The sequence below is a fragment of the Topomyia yanbarensis genome, chromosome 3, assembly GCF_030247195.1.
Source record: "Topomyia yanbarensis strain Yona2022 chromosome 3, ASM3024719v1, whole genome shotgun sequence".
Taxonomy (NCBI): Eukaryota; Metazoa; Arthropoda; class Insecta; order Diptera; family Culicidae; genus Topomyia; species Topomyia yanbarensis.
Window position 1 is genome coordinate 171,973,973 of NC_080672.1, and position 19,519 is coordinate 171,993,491.

Here is a 19,519-nt window from a genome sequence, read left to right on the forward strand (position 1 = left end):
TGCTTTTAAAAAAGTGGCTGTGGTTTTTTCACTACGCAGTTGTGTTGGGTGACCCGGGACAGTGTGGTGGTGTGACGAAAAATCACCGCCACTTTTTCAAATGCACCATTCCACCCAGTCAACTGTTTTTCCATCAACTATTTTGCATGATTTGAATCCTGATAATCTAATGAATCGACTGATTTTATTTTTTTAGAGTTTAATAAATGCTTTATATGGATAAACCGGTGACAAAGTTGAACGCATTTTGTCCAACGCATACTATCAAGCGTTCAATTCGTGTAGACGCTCACCAAAAGTTCTTTGAACCTTAATGTAGCTGAGGTTACGTTGGAAATGTCATATTGAACAACTTCATGTAGACTCATTATTGCATTGCATTGCGACGATGGTTTTTGCGCGTTGCAAACTGACTTCATCATGTTTCACTGCTATTATCTAAAAATAATTAGGCAATAGTTAGTAGAAGTTATGTAAACTCTAGACTAGCTCAGGAATTATGCATGTACATCCGGGGCTTTATTTATACTCACCACGGAACTCATTCACTTCAGGAACTTCTGGAAACCGGACCATCAATCGCTGTTGCAACCAAGGTGGACCACTGAAAGGTAGAGCAATCTTTTAATGTGCTTAAAAGCGGAATCCGCGAATGCTCCTTCGGTGGAAACATCCCAGGACGAGGGCTGACGACTTCTTTCGAGTTCGGAGGCCGATTCAAATAGTGGTGTTATTGTACGGACAATATTATACGAGAAAATATACAGCTGACGCAGCAATTTAATTTACACATATTTGCGGGTTTTTGTGTCGGTGCAGGTTTTACAGTGGCCGACAAACAGTCACCACAAACTCAGCACGTATGATACCGAAAAACCTCATTTTTGCGATATCATCCGAACTGACATTTACCCTCCGGAAGTCGCGCAAATGGTTCACTGGACGAACACCCGCTGGTGCACAAAGACAATTTCGCTTGATTTTTAGAGCAGCGTGCACTCAGTGCACTAGCGCGACAGCCGGAAGGTTAATAGCAGAAGTAGGAATGAAATCAACGATAGCGCGGGATGAGGACATAAAATGGAGAGGAGATGAATAAATACAAGATAAGAAAAAGTAAGTCGATAATGAACCGTCGAAAGCACATAACGTGATACTATCGTAAAAGATAAGCCAACCGAAATATTTCGGTCGATTACCGGTTCGAAGAACTCTTCCCGTTAGTACTTCCCATAGTGATGCACACAGGCATATACATTTTAACATTAAGCTTCCTACCTTCCTCCAATAGTGGCGCTGTAACCACTGTCGCTTCTCGTTTATACGGGGGAAGGAAAGAGATATCAGTCTTCTTAATATATTGTCCTCGGCCTGATTGACTAGCAGCCTTCGACAAAGTTGTAGACAATTAAATTATCTTTCTTATTTTCACTTAGTGATAATATGATACATACAATGCCACCTAGCGGCGAAAATGCGAGCTAGTGGGTTTTCTCCATATAAATTGTCAAAAAATCCCATACAAACTTCAAGCACGTTGGTCCGGTAGCTAGACTTGTCCGATTTGCTTCAGATTTAGAGCAAGTGGTGGAACTAGGAATCAACACAGGGGTGGGCTGATAGGGGTCATTTTTTCTTGTCGCACTCTTGTACACACACGCCGGTGGTTGAGTGGTAAGCGTGACAGCCACCCTATCCCAGTTGGTCTGGGTTTAATCTCGGCCGAGGTCGTTGAGATTTTTCTGAGGGGAAAAAATCGGTGGTCACAACTTCCTTCGGAAGGGAAGTAAAACCATTGGTCTCCGGTCCATGAGTTGATGGGTCGATATCTAGTCCAGATAGTGGAGTCACCTCTCTGGTGTCAGTCTTTGGCTATGTAGCGAAAATAGACTGATAGAAAATAACTACCAGAACATGAAGAATCGCACCCCTATACTTACTAACAAATATCCCCCTCCCGTGATACTTGTGGAGTGCGCAGTGGTATACACGGCCTCTAGCAAAACCAAGTATCGGACTAACATTCCTTTCCGTTCCTTCAACGATCTACGGTCGGGCTTGGCCAGCGCTGGTATTGATTAATACATACTTTGGGATTACAAGGAATTGCACATTGAAAGGTGTTTCGCTACTCCCAAGCTTAATTATCTACTGATTCCCTGTGCAACTTCAGCTAGTTCAGATCGATAACGGAGTAGCAGCCAGGGGTGGTCGCACAAGCTCAAGCTCGAGTTTAGTTCAGAATGATTTTGAGTTGTGAATGAATTTAAAATTGAAACTAATGTAAAATTGATCAACAAATTAAAACATTTCGGGAGGGTTCGGACCCCTGGATCCATCACTGCCCAGAAACCTTAGATCGAATAACTTTTTAAGACTCGACTTACGGTCAGAAAGAACCGATACCGGGCGATGTGTAATGTTTTCAATAGCGCGTGTATGACCATTTTAATTGTTCTATATCTTGCGATTTTTTTTAAATAGACTAAGAAGGTTGGCTTAGAATCTTAAAAATTTGTAATAATTATAATTTTTATTGTGTGCTATGTGAATATGTTTAATTGTAGCAATCTGTTGTGGAAATTACGAAAAGATGATGGTTTTTAATACTGATTTCAGGATTGTACCGTGTACAGAAACAATCAGGTTCGGTTTCGTAAAACCGAACCGAAACCGCTGTTTGGATTTCATCAAAAACTAGTTGAAACTGGTGTACTTATGTAAACGGTGCAAATGCACTCGATTGTGTTTCCGAAACCGAGACTCGGTGGAGGTTTTGGTTTCGTTTACCGTGTCAGCAAAATAAAAACCGCATGCGGTGTACACGGGTCATTTAGAGATTTCGAGAACCGTAGTTCGACTTGCCCTATTTGCTTCCCATTTGGAGCGGATACACATGGTGAAACCATGAATTGACTTATGGGTGAGCCGACTGCGGTCGACTATTTCTTGTGACTCTGCTGTATAACACATTGTGCATGATTCATCCAAATGGCCTTATTCTTACGTCACCTAGTGACTAGAAGTATTGCTTTTGGACACTCAGTGGTGTGACTGTGAGAATTGGGCCTAAAGTGTTGGCATATTTTGTCATCATTCCGGTAAAAAAAACAATACTAAGTTAAATTTTATTTATTTTATATTTTATTCACTTAATGCTTAATTTTTGCATATCGTGTTAATATATACTTTTTTTTAGAAAAATAAGGAAAATAATTACAAACTAAAAAAAGCTTAACACAAAGTTTACATAATCTTAATCATTGATTCTCTCTCTTATGCCATAAGACGCCCTAATTTTTTTCTGTCTACCTAACTAAATTTATATTTTCAGCAATCAATCAATCATTAGTTTTTCTTTCTTTCTTCTTTTAAGTTGTAACTTAAAAATTGAGAACTATCATTAATAAACTTGACAATAATATAATTACATGCATTTTCTTTATAGAGAACATAAATCAATATTACCACATTTTTTTCTCATTTTCTCTCTTATAACTTGTTTTTCTTCTTGATGTACTATGCGTATTTCTTCTGTGTATTGTTGTACAGCGCGGTAATCTCAGCAGTTTAGACTTATTAACGGCTCATATACATTTTGTTTTGTTGTAATTACGCATCCATCTGCACTGATCTTAAACTTTTCTACACGTTTACTCGAACTACAGAGTGTTTGCGTAACTTTACATACCTTCTACTACGTCAGCAGAACCAAACCACTAACGCAAAAATTTAAACATGAAACAAAAGCCTTCTGGTGGAAAATCTAGACAGCCTTAGGCGTTGTTTACTTCTGCTTGGTTGGTAATTTTCCTGGATTAGTAGAATTAGACGAACTAATCTTGGTTTTTATTAGATTTATTTGTTTCTCTATAGCTTTTCAAACAAGCTCGTACATTTTAACTCCTTCTCTTTCTCCTCTACGATTAAGCTTTCTATCTCTCTGCTGTCTGTAACTCTCGACGTTTACATTTTGGTTTGTTCATTAAACACATTAAAACATTCTCGAATATTACTTGTGAAGTTTACTTTTCTGTTTGCTACACACACAACAAAGACACCGTATATATCGTTTTATATGTTTCTCTTTCTCTCGATCAGAGACCGACACCTACTTTTAGCTCTCAACCAAAATGTAGCCATTAACGCATGTATGTGTGTGTGTACTTTTACTCTAGCCGAGGATATTTCTTTGAAGGGTTAAGCGCATTAAACTCTGTTTCATTTTCATCGACTGCGGAATAAGATTATTCTGCTGAAGATTTTACAGGATAGATTTTATGCTTCATGCTGTAGTCGATAAAGTTGTTTTCTTCCTCTGATTTTATTTTGTTTAATAATAATTCTCGTTGTATATCTCTAGCTGTTTCTGCATTTTATCATTTTTAAAGTGTTCTAGCTTTTTCATTTGTTTGAATACATTTTATCTTTGCGTAGATAATTATTCTTCATATTTTAGTATTTATTATCATACTTTTCTGTGTTATAATTAATATTTATAATAAATTACATGTTTAGCATGAGATAGATTCCATACTGAATGCATCTTGTGTCTTGTTGTGTTTGTATATTTATGCTCCTTGTTGTTCTCTAGTCCTCATCACTAAGCGCTTCATACTGAGCGGACAGCAGTGGCTTCGGTTCAATTGTCGCCAATGATGAAGACTGTCGGTCGTCGTTCATTCCACCCATGCCTCCACTATTGGATTGAGACATCATGCCACCGCTACCAACACCCGCACCGCCAAGCGTTGGTACAATCAGAGTTGTTTTTGGTGGAGGACCTGAAGGGCCAAGACCACCTACAACAGGGCCGCCGGAAACAGTTAGCGCGCTGTATGGATAGTAGGTTGGAGGTGCGAAAGAGGTGGGCGGTGGACCTTGTTGACTACCCATGTAAGGAGACGAGTGGAGGGAATTGTGCATTAATCCTTGTGGTTGTGAATGCGGTGGTAATTGTTGAAGGGATGGTCGATGAGGATTATTACCGGATGTTGGGCGACCAGTTTCTTCATCGATAATCATATCGGCCGGAGTCGTGCTACGGTCATGATCTTTATTGTGATGCGCCGGCGGGGGCCCGTGTTGTGCCGGCGAGGGATTTCTTGGAGATTGTAGATCTCTTCCGTCATCACCACGCTTGTCGTCTTCCGTTCGCATTGCTTCCACAATTCGATTCTTGACATAACAGTCCAGGGCAAAATCTCGCGGTCCACGACTTATTGGAGGACCGGGATGGAAAAAGTGTGTGTCAGGCGAGACGGTTTCATGGAATTTATTCCTGGGACCCGGCGACTGTGCCATCCGAATAATGTGACGGTCATCGGGTGTCGATCTGCCGGGACCTTTATTAGAAGACTGCTGTTGGGGGTGCATATACGGATGGCCGGGAGGGCCTTGTTGTAACTGTTGCACTTGCATTTGCACCTGCTGCTGCTGCTGTTGCTGCTGCGAGGGAGGAGGCTGACCATGTGGTGAATGATCCTCCTTTCCTGGTGGTAGCCGACGATACTTCCACGCATCCGAGGCAGTCATCATAGACGGATCGAGTGACGTAGGTATCATCGAAGGACGCATCTGCAGAAACGGGTTCGGATTCGGAGAATAATCCTTGGCAATGATACTTTCCGCTAGCTCCCCAATCGTGATATTTTTTGTCCGGATAGGCTCGGAATCGACGTCGATGTTTATCACATTTGGTGAGTGAGATTTTCCATTGTTTTCACTGATCGGAGATGGGCGATGATCCCGGGATGGGAACTAAAATGATAAAAAAAATGTTGTAAAAAGCGACAAAGATGTTGCAAAAACAAATTCGAGCTTAGGCTTAACTAAATAGGGATGCTGCGTCAGAAGGTTAGGGTAGGAACCTTGAAATTTTTTTGCCAATAATTTCTATTTCAACCAAAAATATGTATTTTTATTTCATTCGAATCTATGATAATGAAAGATACAGTTTGGGTAACAGAGAAGCAGTTGGAAGGAAGTAAATCGTTTAATTCTTCAGGAAACTAAACATACGTGCTGACCAAAAATTTCAATAACTATCCAATATGCGTCAATATTTAACATTAAAAACTGTGTAGTTGACCAACCAGTCTTGAGACTTGACAAACTTCGTAGTAGTGTGAACAAGAAAAATAATATTATTAAAGATGTTGCATGGGGGCATAGTTTTGCTTAGTGCAAAAAAAGTTCAACATTGGTTCGCCTTACAATATTCACTAACATTATGATCTGCTTTTCCTATTTTAACGTTTTAAAGGTCCGAAAAATTACCTTATGTCAATAGGGTACATGGTTCTTTTAGATGTTTCAAGATGCATTCGAAACCTGCAACCGATTCAGTTCATGTGGGTTTCAGAAATGCGGATTTCGGAAAAAACATTATTGAAAAAAAAACAGTACTGAACTTATGAATTTCAATACAATATAAGCAATGTGAGTGCAAAATCATCAAATGTTCCCAAACCGACAAGAACCAAACGCTGACGACTCTAAGAACGTTGACACTTTTATTTTATTTTAGATTTTATTGATATTCTCTAATATATCCCAACATTGGGCTAGAGAAACCGGTTTTCTGGGAACCATATTAACTGGATCGGTTTCTTTAGGTATGTTCCGAAAGTGGATAAGCTTCTGAAACCGACGGCAAATCTCAGAAATTGTCAAAGTATCGAGTTTTTATAACTTAAAAACTACGGTTGACAGTGTTCTATGATGTCACTTAATTCAACTTTCCGCAAATGCAAAAATGTTGAGATTTCATGATTTGAAATCTGTGTGCTGCGTCTGACACTTAACGGTGCAATATTAATTATCACCCAAGCAGGAATTGAAACGCCTACTCGAGCTCAATTTAAGTTTAATGAGCGGCTCTATAACTACCATAGAACCTAGTTTGTTACTTGGGTATACTTACGTATTGAGTTCGGTGCATATCACGGTTAGGCGGCATTGGTGGTTCTGAAGCTGTCTGATTAATTTGATGGGTGATGATCGCATCGATCAGGTTAGCTGCAGTCAACGAGCCGTCCGAAGATTGGCGCATTCCAAGTGTTTCCAAAGGCCTGATGAAGAAAATGAAAGGTTTTATAACAATATCTTAACAGCCTAGGACACAATATTACCGCTCTATCCGTTCACTGATCATATCATAGTGTTTTCTACGGCGTTCCTCTTCCTCCTGGTGAGCCAACCGCTCCCGTTGCTGTCTATCGCGCTGATCCCGCTGTTCTCGTTCACGTTCCCGCTCGCGTTCACGCTCCCTTTCACGTTCCCTTTCCCGATCTCGTTCAATATGCCTCTCCCGTTCTCTCTCGACTATGGTGCGTTCTCGCTCGAGCCTCTCACGATAATTCATCTCACGTTCTATCTGCTGCTCCCGATAGGCCACAACCGACGGGTGCTGCAACGATTGATGAAGTTGCGATTGTTGACGACGCTGAAGCTCCATCTGCGATTAAAACATTGGTTTTATAGGAAAAATAATAATATTCGGAAAAATAATAGTGGCAATTTACCTGCTGTTGTCTCTGAATATGCTGTTGCTGCTGCTGATGCTGATGCTGCGCTGCAGCAGCAGCAGCGTGTTGTTGTTGCGCTGCAACCACTGCCGCCGCTGCTGCATGTTGTTGCTGTGCTGCCACAGCAGCAGCAGCCGCATGTTGCTGTTGCTGCTGATGTTGAGCTGCTGCGGCAGCTGCTTGTTGCTGTTGTTGTTGTTGTTGTTGCTGCTGCTGTTGCTGCTGTTGATGATGGATCTGAATCATCGTTGCTTGATGATATCTCATGTCGTGATGCGTGGGTGGAGGTGGAGGTGCCTGTTGTTCAATAATCGATTGCCGTTTGTCGTCCTTGTGCGGAACAGTCATCGGTTGCTGTTGAACTGCTAGATCAACCAGCGATGCAAATGCATCGTGACCTGCGACATGGAAACCGAGTTGTGAGCCAATAACTAAAATTACGGGAAAGCCATCTACTCACCTTGCATGTAATGATGTGGTGGCGGTACCAGGTGTAACCGATTCGGTGCCGGACTCGGTGGTTTCGATCCTGCTCCTCCACTGGCGTTTCCACTATTACCGACGGTATTATGTCGTTGGATTACCCCTTGACGCTGTGGCGGAGGCGGTGTCCGGTGTGGGCTAGGAGTGCTGAAAACAGGCGACACCCTAAAAGTCAATTACAGTTAAAAATTATATTCTCAAAGAGAGAGAGAAACAATTGTCTTACCTGTTGACATGATCGGCAGGAGATGCTCGGCTCAGATATTCTGGCCTGGAGTTTCGTTCTCGCTCGGCAACGGCATACAGCAGTGCGGCCTGGGAGCTTGCCATATTCGGAACGCTTCGAGGGGAAGGAGATTCTTTTTCCGGGCGGTTTCCGGAGTTGGTCGGGTTGCGTCCTTGCGACTGACCGTGCATCTGCTGCGACGTTATGTAATCGTTCATTATGATTTGCCGCGAACTTAGCTGTTGCGGTTCTAGGGTAAATGCAGGCGCTGTTCTGGTGTACGTAAACTGTGGTGCCTGAGGGCTGCCTTGTGTTGGCGCCTGAGATACCTGCGCCGGACTTTGTCGATTGTTGTAAGATTTGTACTCGTAGGCTGCGCGTTTATCTGGCAGTGCATGAGCAGATACATGGACCGGTGTTCCTTGAGTAATGGAGCCATGCTTATCGTTCGATGACGGTGGCGTTTGCCGTAGCATATTGTCGTACCGTGGACTTAGTGTCGTTTGACCTTGCACAATAATTTGTTGACCAGCAGCGTTCACCGGTGTACCATGGGTAATCGAGCCCTTGGGTCCGAGTGACTGTGGCGGTGGTTGCTGCATGGTCGATTGCACTTGATGTTGCATTTTGGGGCTTAGTTTGGGAACATTTTGCTTCTTGTTAGGTGGTGGTGTTAAAGAGATTGTTTGTTGAGACATCTGACCACGACCGATGACCGAAGATGACTGATTTAGAGGGCCTTGACTTAGAGAAATCGGTGGCCCTCCTGGTACGGTTGTGATATATCCCGACGGTGATTTTGTCGGACGCCCCATCGAATCGCTGTGGTAGCCCAATCCATAGGGCCCTCCATGCGTTGGAATGTTTTGTGGTTGCTGTTGATGACTTGGCGGAGGAAAGTTTTCCGTGCGATACACAGTTACCGTGCTACCACTGGAAGAATGCGGAGGAGGTTGACCTTGCTGAGAGGATACACTCGGCATCTTGCTGTTGTGCGCAGGAGGAGGGAAATTATCTCTCTGATGCTTCTTGATGCTGAGATCAAGTGTCTGAGGTTCCTCGCGAAGATAAACCACAGAGATGTCTTTATCGTGACCACTAGAACTAATCGATTGCTGCGGAGGTTGTTGGGATAAATGTCCAGCCTGTGATTGCGATTGTGGCTGTTGTTGTTGCTGCTGCTGCTGCTGCTGCAATGGAGGGGGAATTTGCTGCGTTGGTGCCATGGACTGTGTCGGTTGTTGAGGAACGGGAGTAATTGTAGCTTGGATCTGGGAGCTTATCGGATGAGAATGGTGAGACATAATTTGCGACTGAACATGACCATGCGAATTCACTACTGATAACGTAGCCATTCCTTCTGATGGCGGTCGTTGCATCGGAGGACCCTTGGTCAAATCTCGGTAATCTCGCGAGGCAAATGATAGATCGTTTATGGATTTCATAGGCGGTGGCTTCCCCGAACTTGGCATCATATTGGATTTGAGAGATCGTTCTATCACATTCAGCACAACATCTCGCACATTCTGCGGTGAGCTGACATCATTGCCACGAGGACCGTTCTGCATTGAAGTATGGTGCACGGAAATGACTGGATTGGCACCGCCCAACGGAGGATAATGAACCTTGGGACTCTGGCGATTCGCTGGAGAGGTCTCATTCTCTTCATCTGCCGTTTCGGTTGCTGAACTATCGTATTCTTCTGTTAGTCTTTGCTTTCGAGGTGGCTGTCCTGGGGGAAGTAACCGATCATCTTCGAAATTCTTAGTCAATGGAGGCGGTGCTAACGTTTCAGGAACACTAGTAATTTCCTCTTTCGTTGCATTTAGTGGAACTGAGTTGTTCGGGCTTTCTGCAGATGCAGTAGTATCACTACTTCCATCTCGATCTTCAGAAGACGAGGTACTCATATCGGACTCGTCACCATCGGTCATCGCGGGGCGTCGATCTTCACCTGGGTGTTGCTTGTAATATTCTGTGACAGCCAGATCGAAACCGCATTTCTTTTTGTAGTGAAAATAGAAGCTTTTCAATGCTACTGGAGTCTTATTCAAGGACTCTGCAAGTTGATTCCATTTGGGGCCAATGTCTTGCAACAGTTTCTTCATTCGTGCGACTTCCTCGTCGCTGAGGTTTGTTCCTAGCAAATGTGGACCCATTTTTCGACGGATACGAGTCAAACAAGCCGAACAGCATTTAGTCACATTCCCTGGAATCTGTAGCTCTTGGATAATCGGATCACGAATCTCCGGAGAAAGTTCGAAAAGACGCGGCGGTAGGTTTCGGAATCGTTTCACCCTATCTTTCGGATTGGGACACGTCGGTAAGGGACAGTGCGTGTATCTAGAATGGACGGATTGATCGTTCAGTATTAAACCCTGCGGTGTAGCGGTAGGTGAATAGTATTGCGAGTCGTACCTCGATTTCACCGACTTGCACTGGCACGTATTACAAACACGCGCCCCCGGCGGTATCGCCTCTTCCGGTATGCCGTACTGTGCCCCCCGACCACGTTCCAGCGGTCGTGTGCGAGGACACATCTCTGTCTTGCATACGAAGCACGAGTGCAACGAGTTGCCCTTGTCTGCAACGAAAGATAAAACAATTTTTAATTATTCAGCTCCGCACGGCATTAAAAATTCTCTTGAATGCATTAAGTATGAATACATTTATTAAATGTTTGAATTTGTTGGGATCAGAATGAAAGTATCATTTGTCTAATAAAATTTGTAAAATCATCCCCGTTTAGATGGATAAACAGGGAAATGTGGGGATACAGAAAACCAATATTGTCGGTTCTCATAGTATTATTCAACTTATCGTATACATATAATCTTACATGTCTAATGCAGTACAAAATATAAAAACATAACGATAACAGCACAGTTTTTTCCTAAATCAACCCTAGGGTTACAAACTATTAAAATTGTAAAAAATACCGTCGCAATGGAATCGTTATGAGTTAGCATAGGTTATATTAACATAAATTGCCGTAGAATCACATACTTTATTCTAGAGGGATTCGAAAGAAGCAACGTTATATCCCCCATACTCCAGAAATTCTCGAAATAGTAGTCAGTAAGTAAGCATTTTCATATTTTTAATTTCCAGTCTCCGTATAATTTCACCAGTTAGCAAAGCTCAGTTCTTTGGACACGACTCAGACGGTGAAAAAAAAAGATACTCAACTGGGAGAGGTATGTGTAAATTCAAATAAAATATTCATCAATGTTCGCCTCTGGTTTCGATTCAAGCAGCAGTAAACATGATGACCGGAGATCTCCGTTTACATTCGCTGCTGCATATTTGCCAGAAGAGCAAAGGGTAGTAGACTACCGAATTGAACAAGTCAAAGGGCACCCAGGAAGTAAAGTGACTGGCGACCCGTAGGAAGATATTATTTACTCTTTGTCGATAATTTGCTAGCTTGTACGAACATGATGTCAAACATTTCTAATTTTAACATCAATTTTTGTCGTTTATGGTAAAAAAGTAGTTTAATCTGATCGATTAGCATTCGCATGAATTTAAGTTTAGGTTCCTGGTAGAGTGAATATCTCTACCATCGCATCCAATCAAATTACAATTTCTTCTATCGCTTCTTCTATATCGCGATCAGTAATCTAATGCTATTATTGTCAATTGAATGTAAAACAGGTTAATTAATACACACCGACTGCCTCCACTTCTACTCCGTAAGCAACAATGAAAATTATAATTGCTTGCAGCTCGACTTGGAGCGAATTCATTCAGCAGTTCGGAAGTTCGTCCATTAATTTCATTATTGTCCAACTAACGATCCACGGACTTTTGTGCATACGTGTGTCCTTTAGGTTTGGTTTTTATTCATGCCTCCTGCCCGTGTGTCTGTTGGTAATTATGTGGAAATGATATCACCCTCTACCAGGACAACAGCGTCACTTTTGCAGTGCGGCTTGCGGAAGGCAATTTTCATCAATTATTTATAGTTTGATGATCACTGAAAATTATTGTAATTGTATTTGAATAATGAATTAAAATTTTCATATCGCAGTGTATGTTTTTAGAAGTCGGTACCCTCTTTGTGAACACAAAGCAATCTGTTCCCTGATTAACAAACAAATCCAGTCGAACAGATTTTGGCAAAACTATCCCTGAAAATGGATTCGCCGATATGGGTGCACTCAAATGGAAATAAATAATAAACGATAATCTCGAGGTTTATTGAATTATCATCATCATCTATGCGGTTCGGAAATCAACGCAAACAAAAAGAGCACAATCGTGCAAAGCGCCGTGTTCATTTGAATCGGAAACGGGCCTGCCGGCAGGCTAATGTGGATAGTCGATGTGCAACAATGCAATGCCCTCATCACCCATTCTCCGATATTGTTGATAATGCAATTTTCGGCTCCAAATCAGTTTCAGTTGTTTTCAATTTCGTTTATTGAGTGAACGAATCGGATCGAATCACTACCATGAGCACCATCCGTTCGGTGTCTACCGGCAAGGGCTTTGGTAAATATTCAGAATCATGTGGCGGATGAACGTACATCCGCCAATGTACTATTCAGCAGTTGGATTGTTGGTTCGTACTTCGTTACAATGAGGGCATCTCGTGAATGTGTACTTTACGATCGACAACTGCGTTGGGGGATATTGCAAACAGTCAAACGTGACGTCACCAGGAAATAGGCGCCTTCCTTAAAACATTGTGGAGTATTGCTCTGCGGGAATGCTACCATTGATTTTGGACTGGTAAGCAACCAAACAAGTTACAAATTACTAATCTACTTGTCTTACATGATTGACGAAACTGTTTTTTAACAGAGAAAACACTCTTGTGGAAATTTTTTTAAGATGAATAAACAAACTTTCACATTTGACGGAATATATGTGCGGCAACCTACAGTAAAACGCTAGCATCAAAAGAGTCGACGTTCATCGATTTTATGCGATTATACTGCCTCGTGGTAGTGGGATGTTTTGTAATAACCACCGGATTCACCCCGGACCAAAGAAGTCAGTCATTGTGGCGTATTTGGTGTCGGCCGGATACCTACGAGCACCTATATTCGTACCTAATCTAGAAGCACTTGGAGTGACCGGAAAGTGTAGCAAGTGCTGAAGTGGAAGACGGAAGGCAAGGTGACGATATCCTTTGGCGCTTTGGAAAAAAAATATTTGGCAAACTTGAACATCGTCATGAGGTAGCGGAAGTCGAGACCAGCCGTGCCGGCCACCCAAAAACAACGACTGGAGGTGTTCGTCAAGGAACTCTTCCCTGCGAACCGCAACGTGGTTGCGACCATAGATGACGAGTCGTACCTGACGCTCGATGGTAATTACTGGTAGGGGACCGGCATTTTACGTTCCCCAGGAAGAAGGTTAGAAGCACCGTGAAACCAATCTCCAACACGAAGTTCCCAAAGAAGGCTGACAATCAGTAAAGCGAAGCTAAAGTCCAACCATCCAATCCAAAGGACGATGTCTTGTTCTAGTGGTTTAGGAACAAAATGTCGAAAGACAAAAGGTCGCAAGGACAAGAAGTCTTGTGTTTAAGTGGAGTAGACTATTCCCTCTTTTTTGTTGTTCTGTTTTCCTGATAATTTGGAGCCTTAGAATTGGATCAGAAATCTGTGATAATTGCTTTGTTGTCGTCGGTTATCTGTCATTCATCATCCGTTTCATACGCAGCTTATTCGAATTATACTCTTTTCAGGTAGTAGTTCCTCAACTTTGAAACCTGCGCTGTTCTCGGCGTAGAACCAACTATGCGCATTGGCAATTTTTAAATTTAAGAATAATCTGAATAAAGCTGTTTTTAAAAATACTGCTTCAGAAAAGAATACGAAACAGATCGAAAAAGATGAGAAATTGTTTCAAGCCACGAAAGCAATCGATGTGATGTAATTTTAGAGGCTAGTGCTTTCAAATACACTAGCCTCGAAGATTACATCACATCAATTGCTTTAATGCTTAAGCAATAGATATATTTATTTTATACTTTTTACTTTGTAATGCTTAGTTTAACATATATGTTAATATCACACAAACAATAAATTTTACCATTTATTGGTGTTTTCCTTCTTTATAACATGAACTGTTCTTTATATGATGATTGATTTGCTGGTTACATTCCTTTCTCGATGATGATTTGCGATTTGTAATATAACACATCATATTTGGATCGCCTGTCGCAAGCAATCATACAAAAAATAGTAGGGGACGGTTGGGAGTTGTGAACAGAGTTTGACAAAATTGATATCCCTGCGTGAACTTGAAAGAAAACAAATTTCAATTCATGCCCGCCGCGATGAATGAATATTTGGTTCGTTTCTCTCGTCATTCGTTCTCCCGACACAGCACATTCAGGTTCGAAAAGGTTTCAGAAGAAAACTGAATTTTGTTTGTATTCTATCTATGAGAGGGATTACTGAGCAAAAGTGCACCAGATATAGATTACGCAGTTCACTTTTGCTCGAAAATGTAAAAGATGCCAAGTTCTGGCTTCAAACTGTCCACATAATATCAAATGAATGCTTTGGTTGGTGAAGGAATTTATATTTCCTCTGCACTCAAGCATTAGATTCTGAGTGAAATTTCAACCAGTTGGAAAGTTAACCGTATTTCTATAAAAGAAACTTCTATGTTGGAAAGCTACTTAAACTCGCCTTCATAGCTTTCATCAAAAATCGCATAACACATCCACGTAAAATGCGTCGTGCATATACTTACGAATAGTGCTATTGACGCATGTCTTATATCTGACCTCACAATTCGCGATATTTGTGCTGTCATGGTCAATATAACTGTTGATAAGTTAAACAAGAAATACGTCTATTGTTCGACATATTTGCCACATAATGAACAATCACCATCTGATGATTTCAAAAGGGTTGTATCTTACCGTGGCAGAAATGGGTTTCCCCTCATAATAGGCGGTGATGCAAATACCCACCACATAATTTGGGGAAGCTCAGATATCAACGTGAGAGGCACCGAATTGATGGAATACTTAAGTAGTACAAATCTACACATACTTGATGTATGAAATTTCCCAACCTTTGCACGAGCTGGCAGAGACGAGGTGTTAAATGTAATGCTCAGCTATAACGGTATTACATATGAGTTGGCAAACTGGCTCGTACCAATCGAGCTCGAACCGTCTTTGATCATTAAAACGTCTCGTTAGATATCTTAATCCAAAATCCACGAACTGGAACCTTTACGAAGAGGGATTGGCGGCTAGGTTTCATGGGTATCCCCAGACGATTGAATCTCCAAGTGACTTGGATAAGGTTTGGGTAAAACAATCGCACTTATAGTAGCAGCATACAAGATATGTAGAAGAGTTTCAGATGATAGACGCAGGGACGGGTCGGAGACACCTAAGTTGGCTCGCAAAGCATACAAAAATGCCCTTCGATCCTCTAAGCGAAGTGATTGGAGAAGCCTCTGCACAAATATCAAAAGTCTCAACGAGACTAGTAGATTAAATAAGTTGCTTTCGAATTCGAAAGGCTTTCATGTCAGTTTGATTAGAATTGCTAATGGTGAATACTCGTCTGATGAAGATGTAATACTAAACTGTCTGAAGCCATCACTGACGAATGTCCCTGTGTTCTTTTCAGGTAGGTTTGATTATTGGGTGTTTGCTCGTAGAATTGACAACCGAATCGATCAAGTGGCATAAGTCTCCGGAAATAGAATCATTCCAATTCTACTTCAAAGAGGATATGAACACTTCAAGCATATTTTGAAAAAAGTTCTTACTTGTAGTTTTGCAACAGGATACATTCCGTTAACGTGGCGAGAAATAACTATGCAATAAAAAACTGTAAAATTCAATCCCAAAATCGGCCGCGTCGCTAATGAAGTGGCAATGAGCTTGAGACCGATTAGTCTGACCTCCTTCCTTTTCAAATCAGTGGAACGTTTAATCGACCACTACATTCGGGATGTTGGCTTGGACGAGCACACGCTGAATGCAATGCAACAGGCTTATCAGCAGGGGAAGTCTACTACCACCCTGTTATACGATGCAATCAAGCCAAGATGTTTCTCTTTATATTGAAGGTGCCTTTTACAACGTGTCTTTCGAATAAATTTTGGAAGCAGAGCTTGACACGCGTAATGCTTAGCAACCGACATCTGTGCTCATCGTTAAGACAAGTATAGATAAGGAAACTGGGTGACTGCAAATTTCCTTAAGGTGGTGTGCTGTCACCACTTTTATCGCTCGTCGAAGAAACTTAATGAGTTTGGGTTTCCGACGTATGGTTTCGCCGATGGTTATCATATAATGATCATCGGTATTTGCATTAAAGCACTGTTTGATTTAATGCAACAAGCCTTATGTGTTCTTGGGCAATGGTGTCTTCATGTTGGACTATCAGTTAATCAAAATATAATTTCAATGGTGCTTTGCGCGCAACAAAGGATTACAACCGCAGCTCGTCCATTGCAGTTCTGTGATTCTGAAATTATTGTCGCAGATACAGTTAAGTACGTTGGGGTAATTCCTGACTCAAAACATAATAGGACAGCTCACGTCGATTACAGAATCAAGAAAGCTTGCATGGACTTCGGCCAATGACGACGGAACTCAAACCCAAGTACATTCAGTGGATCTACACAACAATGGTTTGGTGGCAGAAGGGAGAAGCCACTACAATTTAATCAAAGTTAAACCATCTTCAGAGGATGGTTTTGATGGTGATGACTGGTACGTTCTCGACAACACCTAATGCTGCTCTAGAGGCACTCTTGAACCTAAAACCACTATATGTGTTTCTGAAACAAGAATCACTTTCTTGTGCATAACGTCTTAAGGTTACTGGGCTCTGGAACAGTAACCCAAGAGATAGTGCAACTAACCACACAAGACTGTTGTCCCAAATGATTACTAGGGATGAATATACACTTGCTCCCAGTGACCATACACGTACACACATTTAGTTTTCCTTTTAGAGCTTTCAATGTGACAATTCCTCCTCGCGGGGAATGGCTATCTGACTGGCTGGAGCGACAACTCGAACAAACGTTGTTTGTTATACTGACGGTTCTGTGTTAAAGAGACGAGCCGGTGCTGGTGTCTATTGTCGTGAAATGAGATTAAGCCAATCGCATTCGCTTGGTACATACTGTACCATATTCCAAGCAGAAATCTTCGCGATTCTTTGTGGCGTACAATCGTCACTTCAACAGTAAGTTTGCGGCAAAAGAATCTATTTTTGCTTTGACAGTCAGGCTGCCCTGAAAGCCTTAGGTCGGCAGATTCGAGATCGACATTAGTAATCGCATGTCGAACCCAAATCGAAGAACTTAGCATTGCAAATGCTATCTACCTTCTATGGGTATGGGGTACGAAATGAATGAGCTAGAGCTGACGCTGCGATTGACCTAATTGGTTCAAAACCAGTTCTACCACTGTCGATAAGTTGGATAAAGCAGATAAGATTCTCTCTTGGGCTGCATCCAAACATGCCAACTATTGGCGTAGCTTGCAAACTTGCGTTCAAACAAAGATTTTTCTGCCGGTTGCGTTGTGAGTTCAAAAATGTCAAAGAATTTGCTGCATTTTTCCAAGCACAATTGCAATATTCTAGTCAGGGCACTGGCTGGATAGTGCAAACTCAATTATCACATGGCTACTATTCAGCGTGCTGAGTATTATTCGCGTGATCTTTGTGGATCCGATTACGCATCTTCATATCATTTGATATGTAACTGCCCTGCAGTAATGAAATTTCGTATCTCATTTCTTGGTTCTCCCTATGTTGGATGTTGTCGTTCTCTTATCTCATTTTTCTCTTGGGGGTATTGATATATCCGCTCGTCGGGAAGTGTATTTCATTCCATTGAGCGTGAAGAATACTTCCGTATTGTATGTGTGTCGTTATTTTCCTTATCCCCAACGTTACCACTTCCCCAATCCTTCTTATCATGAAAAGACAAATCATGGCAAGCCATAAATCTTCGATCAACATGGGGAACGTGCCATTTGCGTCAGTTGCTATTGATTCCTTAGCTTACATTTTGCGCAAATGTCATTTTTAGACAAGCAGTTCAGTTTACAGTTTGAAGAGTTTAGCTGACTTGTACATTTTACTGCGATTAGAGGGGTTTTCCGAAATATAGGAAGCTTTTATTACTTCTCAAGAAATTATTTGCAAGTTATGCACTCATCTAAGAATGAATTTAAGTAATTCATAAATTAAGTAATTCATTATCTAAGTGAACAAAAAGTCTCTCATCAGTTGCAAGATAATAATAACCAACGAAATTATAAAACATGATCTGTAGCAGAGCACCGACCAGTGGGATTCGCCAGCAAAATCAGCAGCACAATGTCCAAGAGGAGACGAACGGGCAAACAAAACAACCAGCCAAATTATGATATTTAATGAGAAATTTGAATGCCAACAAAGAAGTTTAATTTAGCAGGAAGTTACGCTTCTCATTTAATTAGTTCAATTTAATTAGCACGTGCAAACTGACAACGTTCGATGTGTTTCCCTTCTTACGCTTTCCACCAGCGTCGAAGAGAGGGTGCTGAAAATGAAGACATGCCGTTTATCACCCGCTAAGGTCTCACACTAAGGGGAGCGGGCGCCTCACATCGACAACCCTAGCGACCACTGCTGACAGCCAATTTTCAAAATCGGCGAGAAAGAAGGCGACGCGGTACTCACTCAGAGTCAATAAATTATGATTATTAAATGTGTATGACTGCGTGCTGATAATTCAATTTTTAATCTCATTCCTATGCCATGCCAAGTTCTAGGTATTCCGACTGGTTGCGTTTTCATTTTTGATTAAACAAATCGTGCTCGCAGAGCTAACTTCGTGCCATTGGGTGCGCGGGGCTCTGAGAAAGTTTCAACCAACGTCGGTACGCTGCTCCTCAACTAACCCATGCGGACACTTCTCCTCATACAGCAATTTGCAGAAACTTTAGCGGTTGGATGAATTCTGTTTGATTTTTGATTTCAGTCTAAATTAACTCTGTTTGTCTTTTACGCTGTTTAATTTTCACCACGATGAGTGCAGGATACCAAAACATAGATATGCTCGCAGTTTATGATACACATATAGCTAGATAGGAACTAGGATCTGGGATACGGATGGTATGAAGATTCACCTTTTTGAGCAACAGGGAAGGAAATCAAATTATGCTGATTTTGCATTTTTTCAACCGAGTCTGGGCAGCACAAGCATGAGCAAAGAGAAAGAGGAAGATTTGCAACTTGATTGATTGGGTTAATCGGAGTTATTGCAACGAATACTTATTTGCATT

At 41.6% G+C, this 19,519-nt stretch overlaps 1 protein-coding gene across 3 annotated transcripts in view; it reads right to left on the reverse strand.

Moving 5' to 3' along the window:
* Window positions 1-3,270: 3,270 nt before the first annotated feature.
* Window positions 3,271-19,519, reverse strand: part of LOC131691857 (uncharacterized) — a 163,665-nt gene continuing 147,416 nt past the window's right edge. Inside the window, exons 10-16 of one of the 3 annotated variants that reach the window (XM_058978533.1) lie at window positions 10,657-10,822; window positions 8,239-10,581; window positions 7,990-8,177; window positions 7,527-7,927; window positions 7,134-7,459; window positions 6,926-7,073; window positions 3,271-5,760 (exon numbers count right to left, since the gene is read on the reverse strand). In XM_058978533.1, coding sequence (XP_058834516.1) covers window positions 4,591-5,760; window positions 6,926-7,073; window positions 7,134-7,459; window positions 7,527-7,927; window positions 7,990-8,177; window positions 8,239-10,581; window positions 10,657-10,822 — 4,742 coding nt within the window. In that variant the 3' untranslated portion in view covers window positions 3,271-4,590. Of the gene's footprint in view, window positions 5,761-6,925; window positions 7,074-7,133; window positions 7,460-7,526; window positions 7,928-7,989; window positions 8,178-8,238; window positions 10,823-19,519 lie in introns of all 3 variants that reach the window. The other 2 variants (XM_058978532.1, XM_058978531.1) reach the window with 2 other exon arrangements.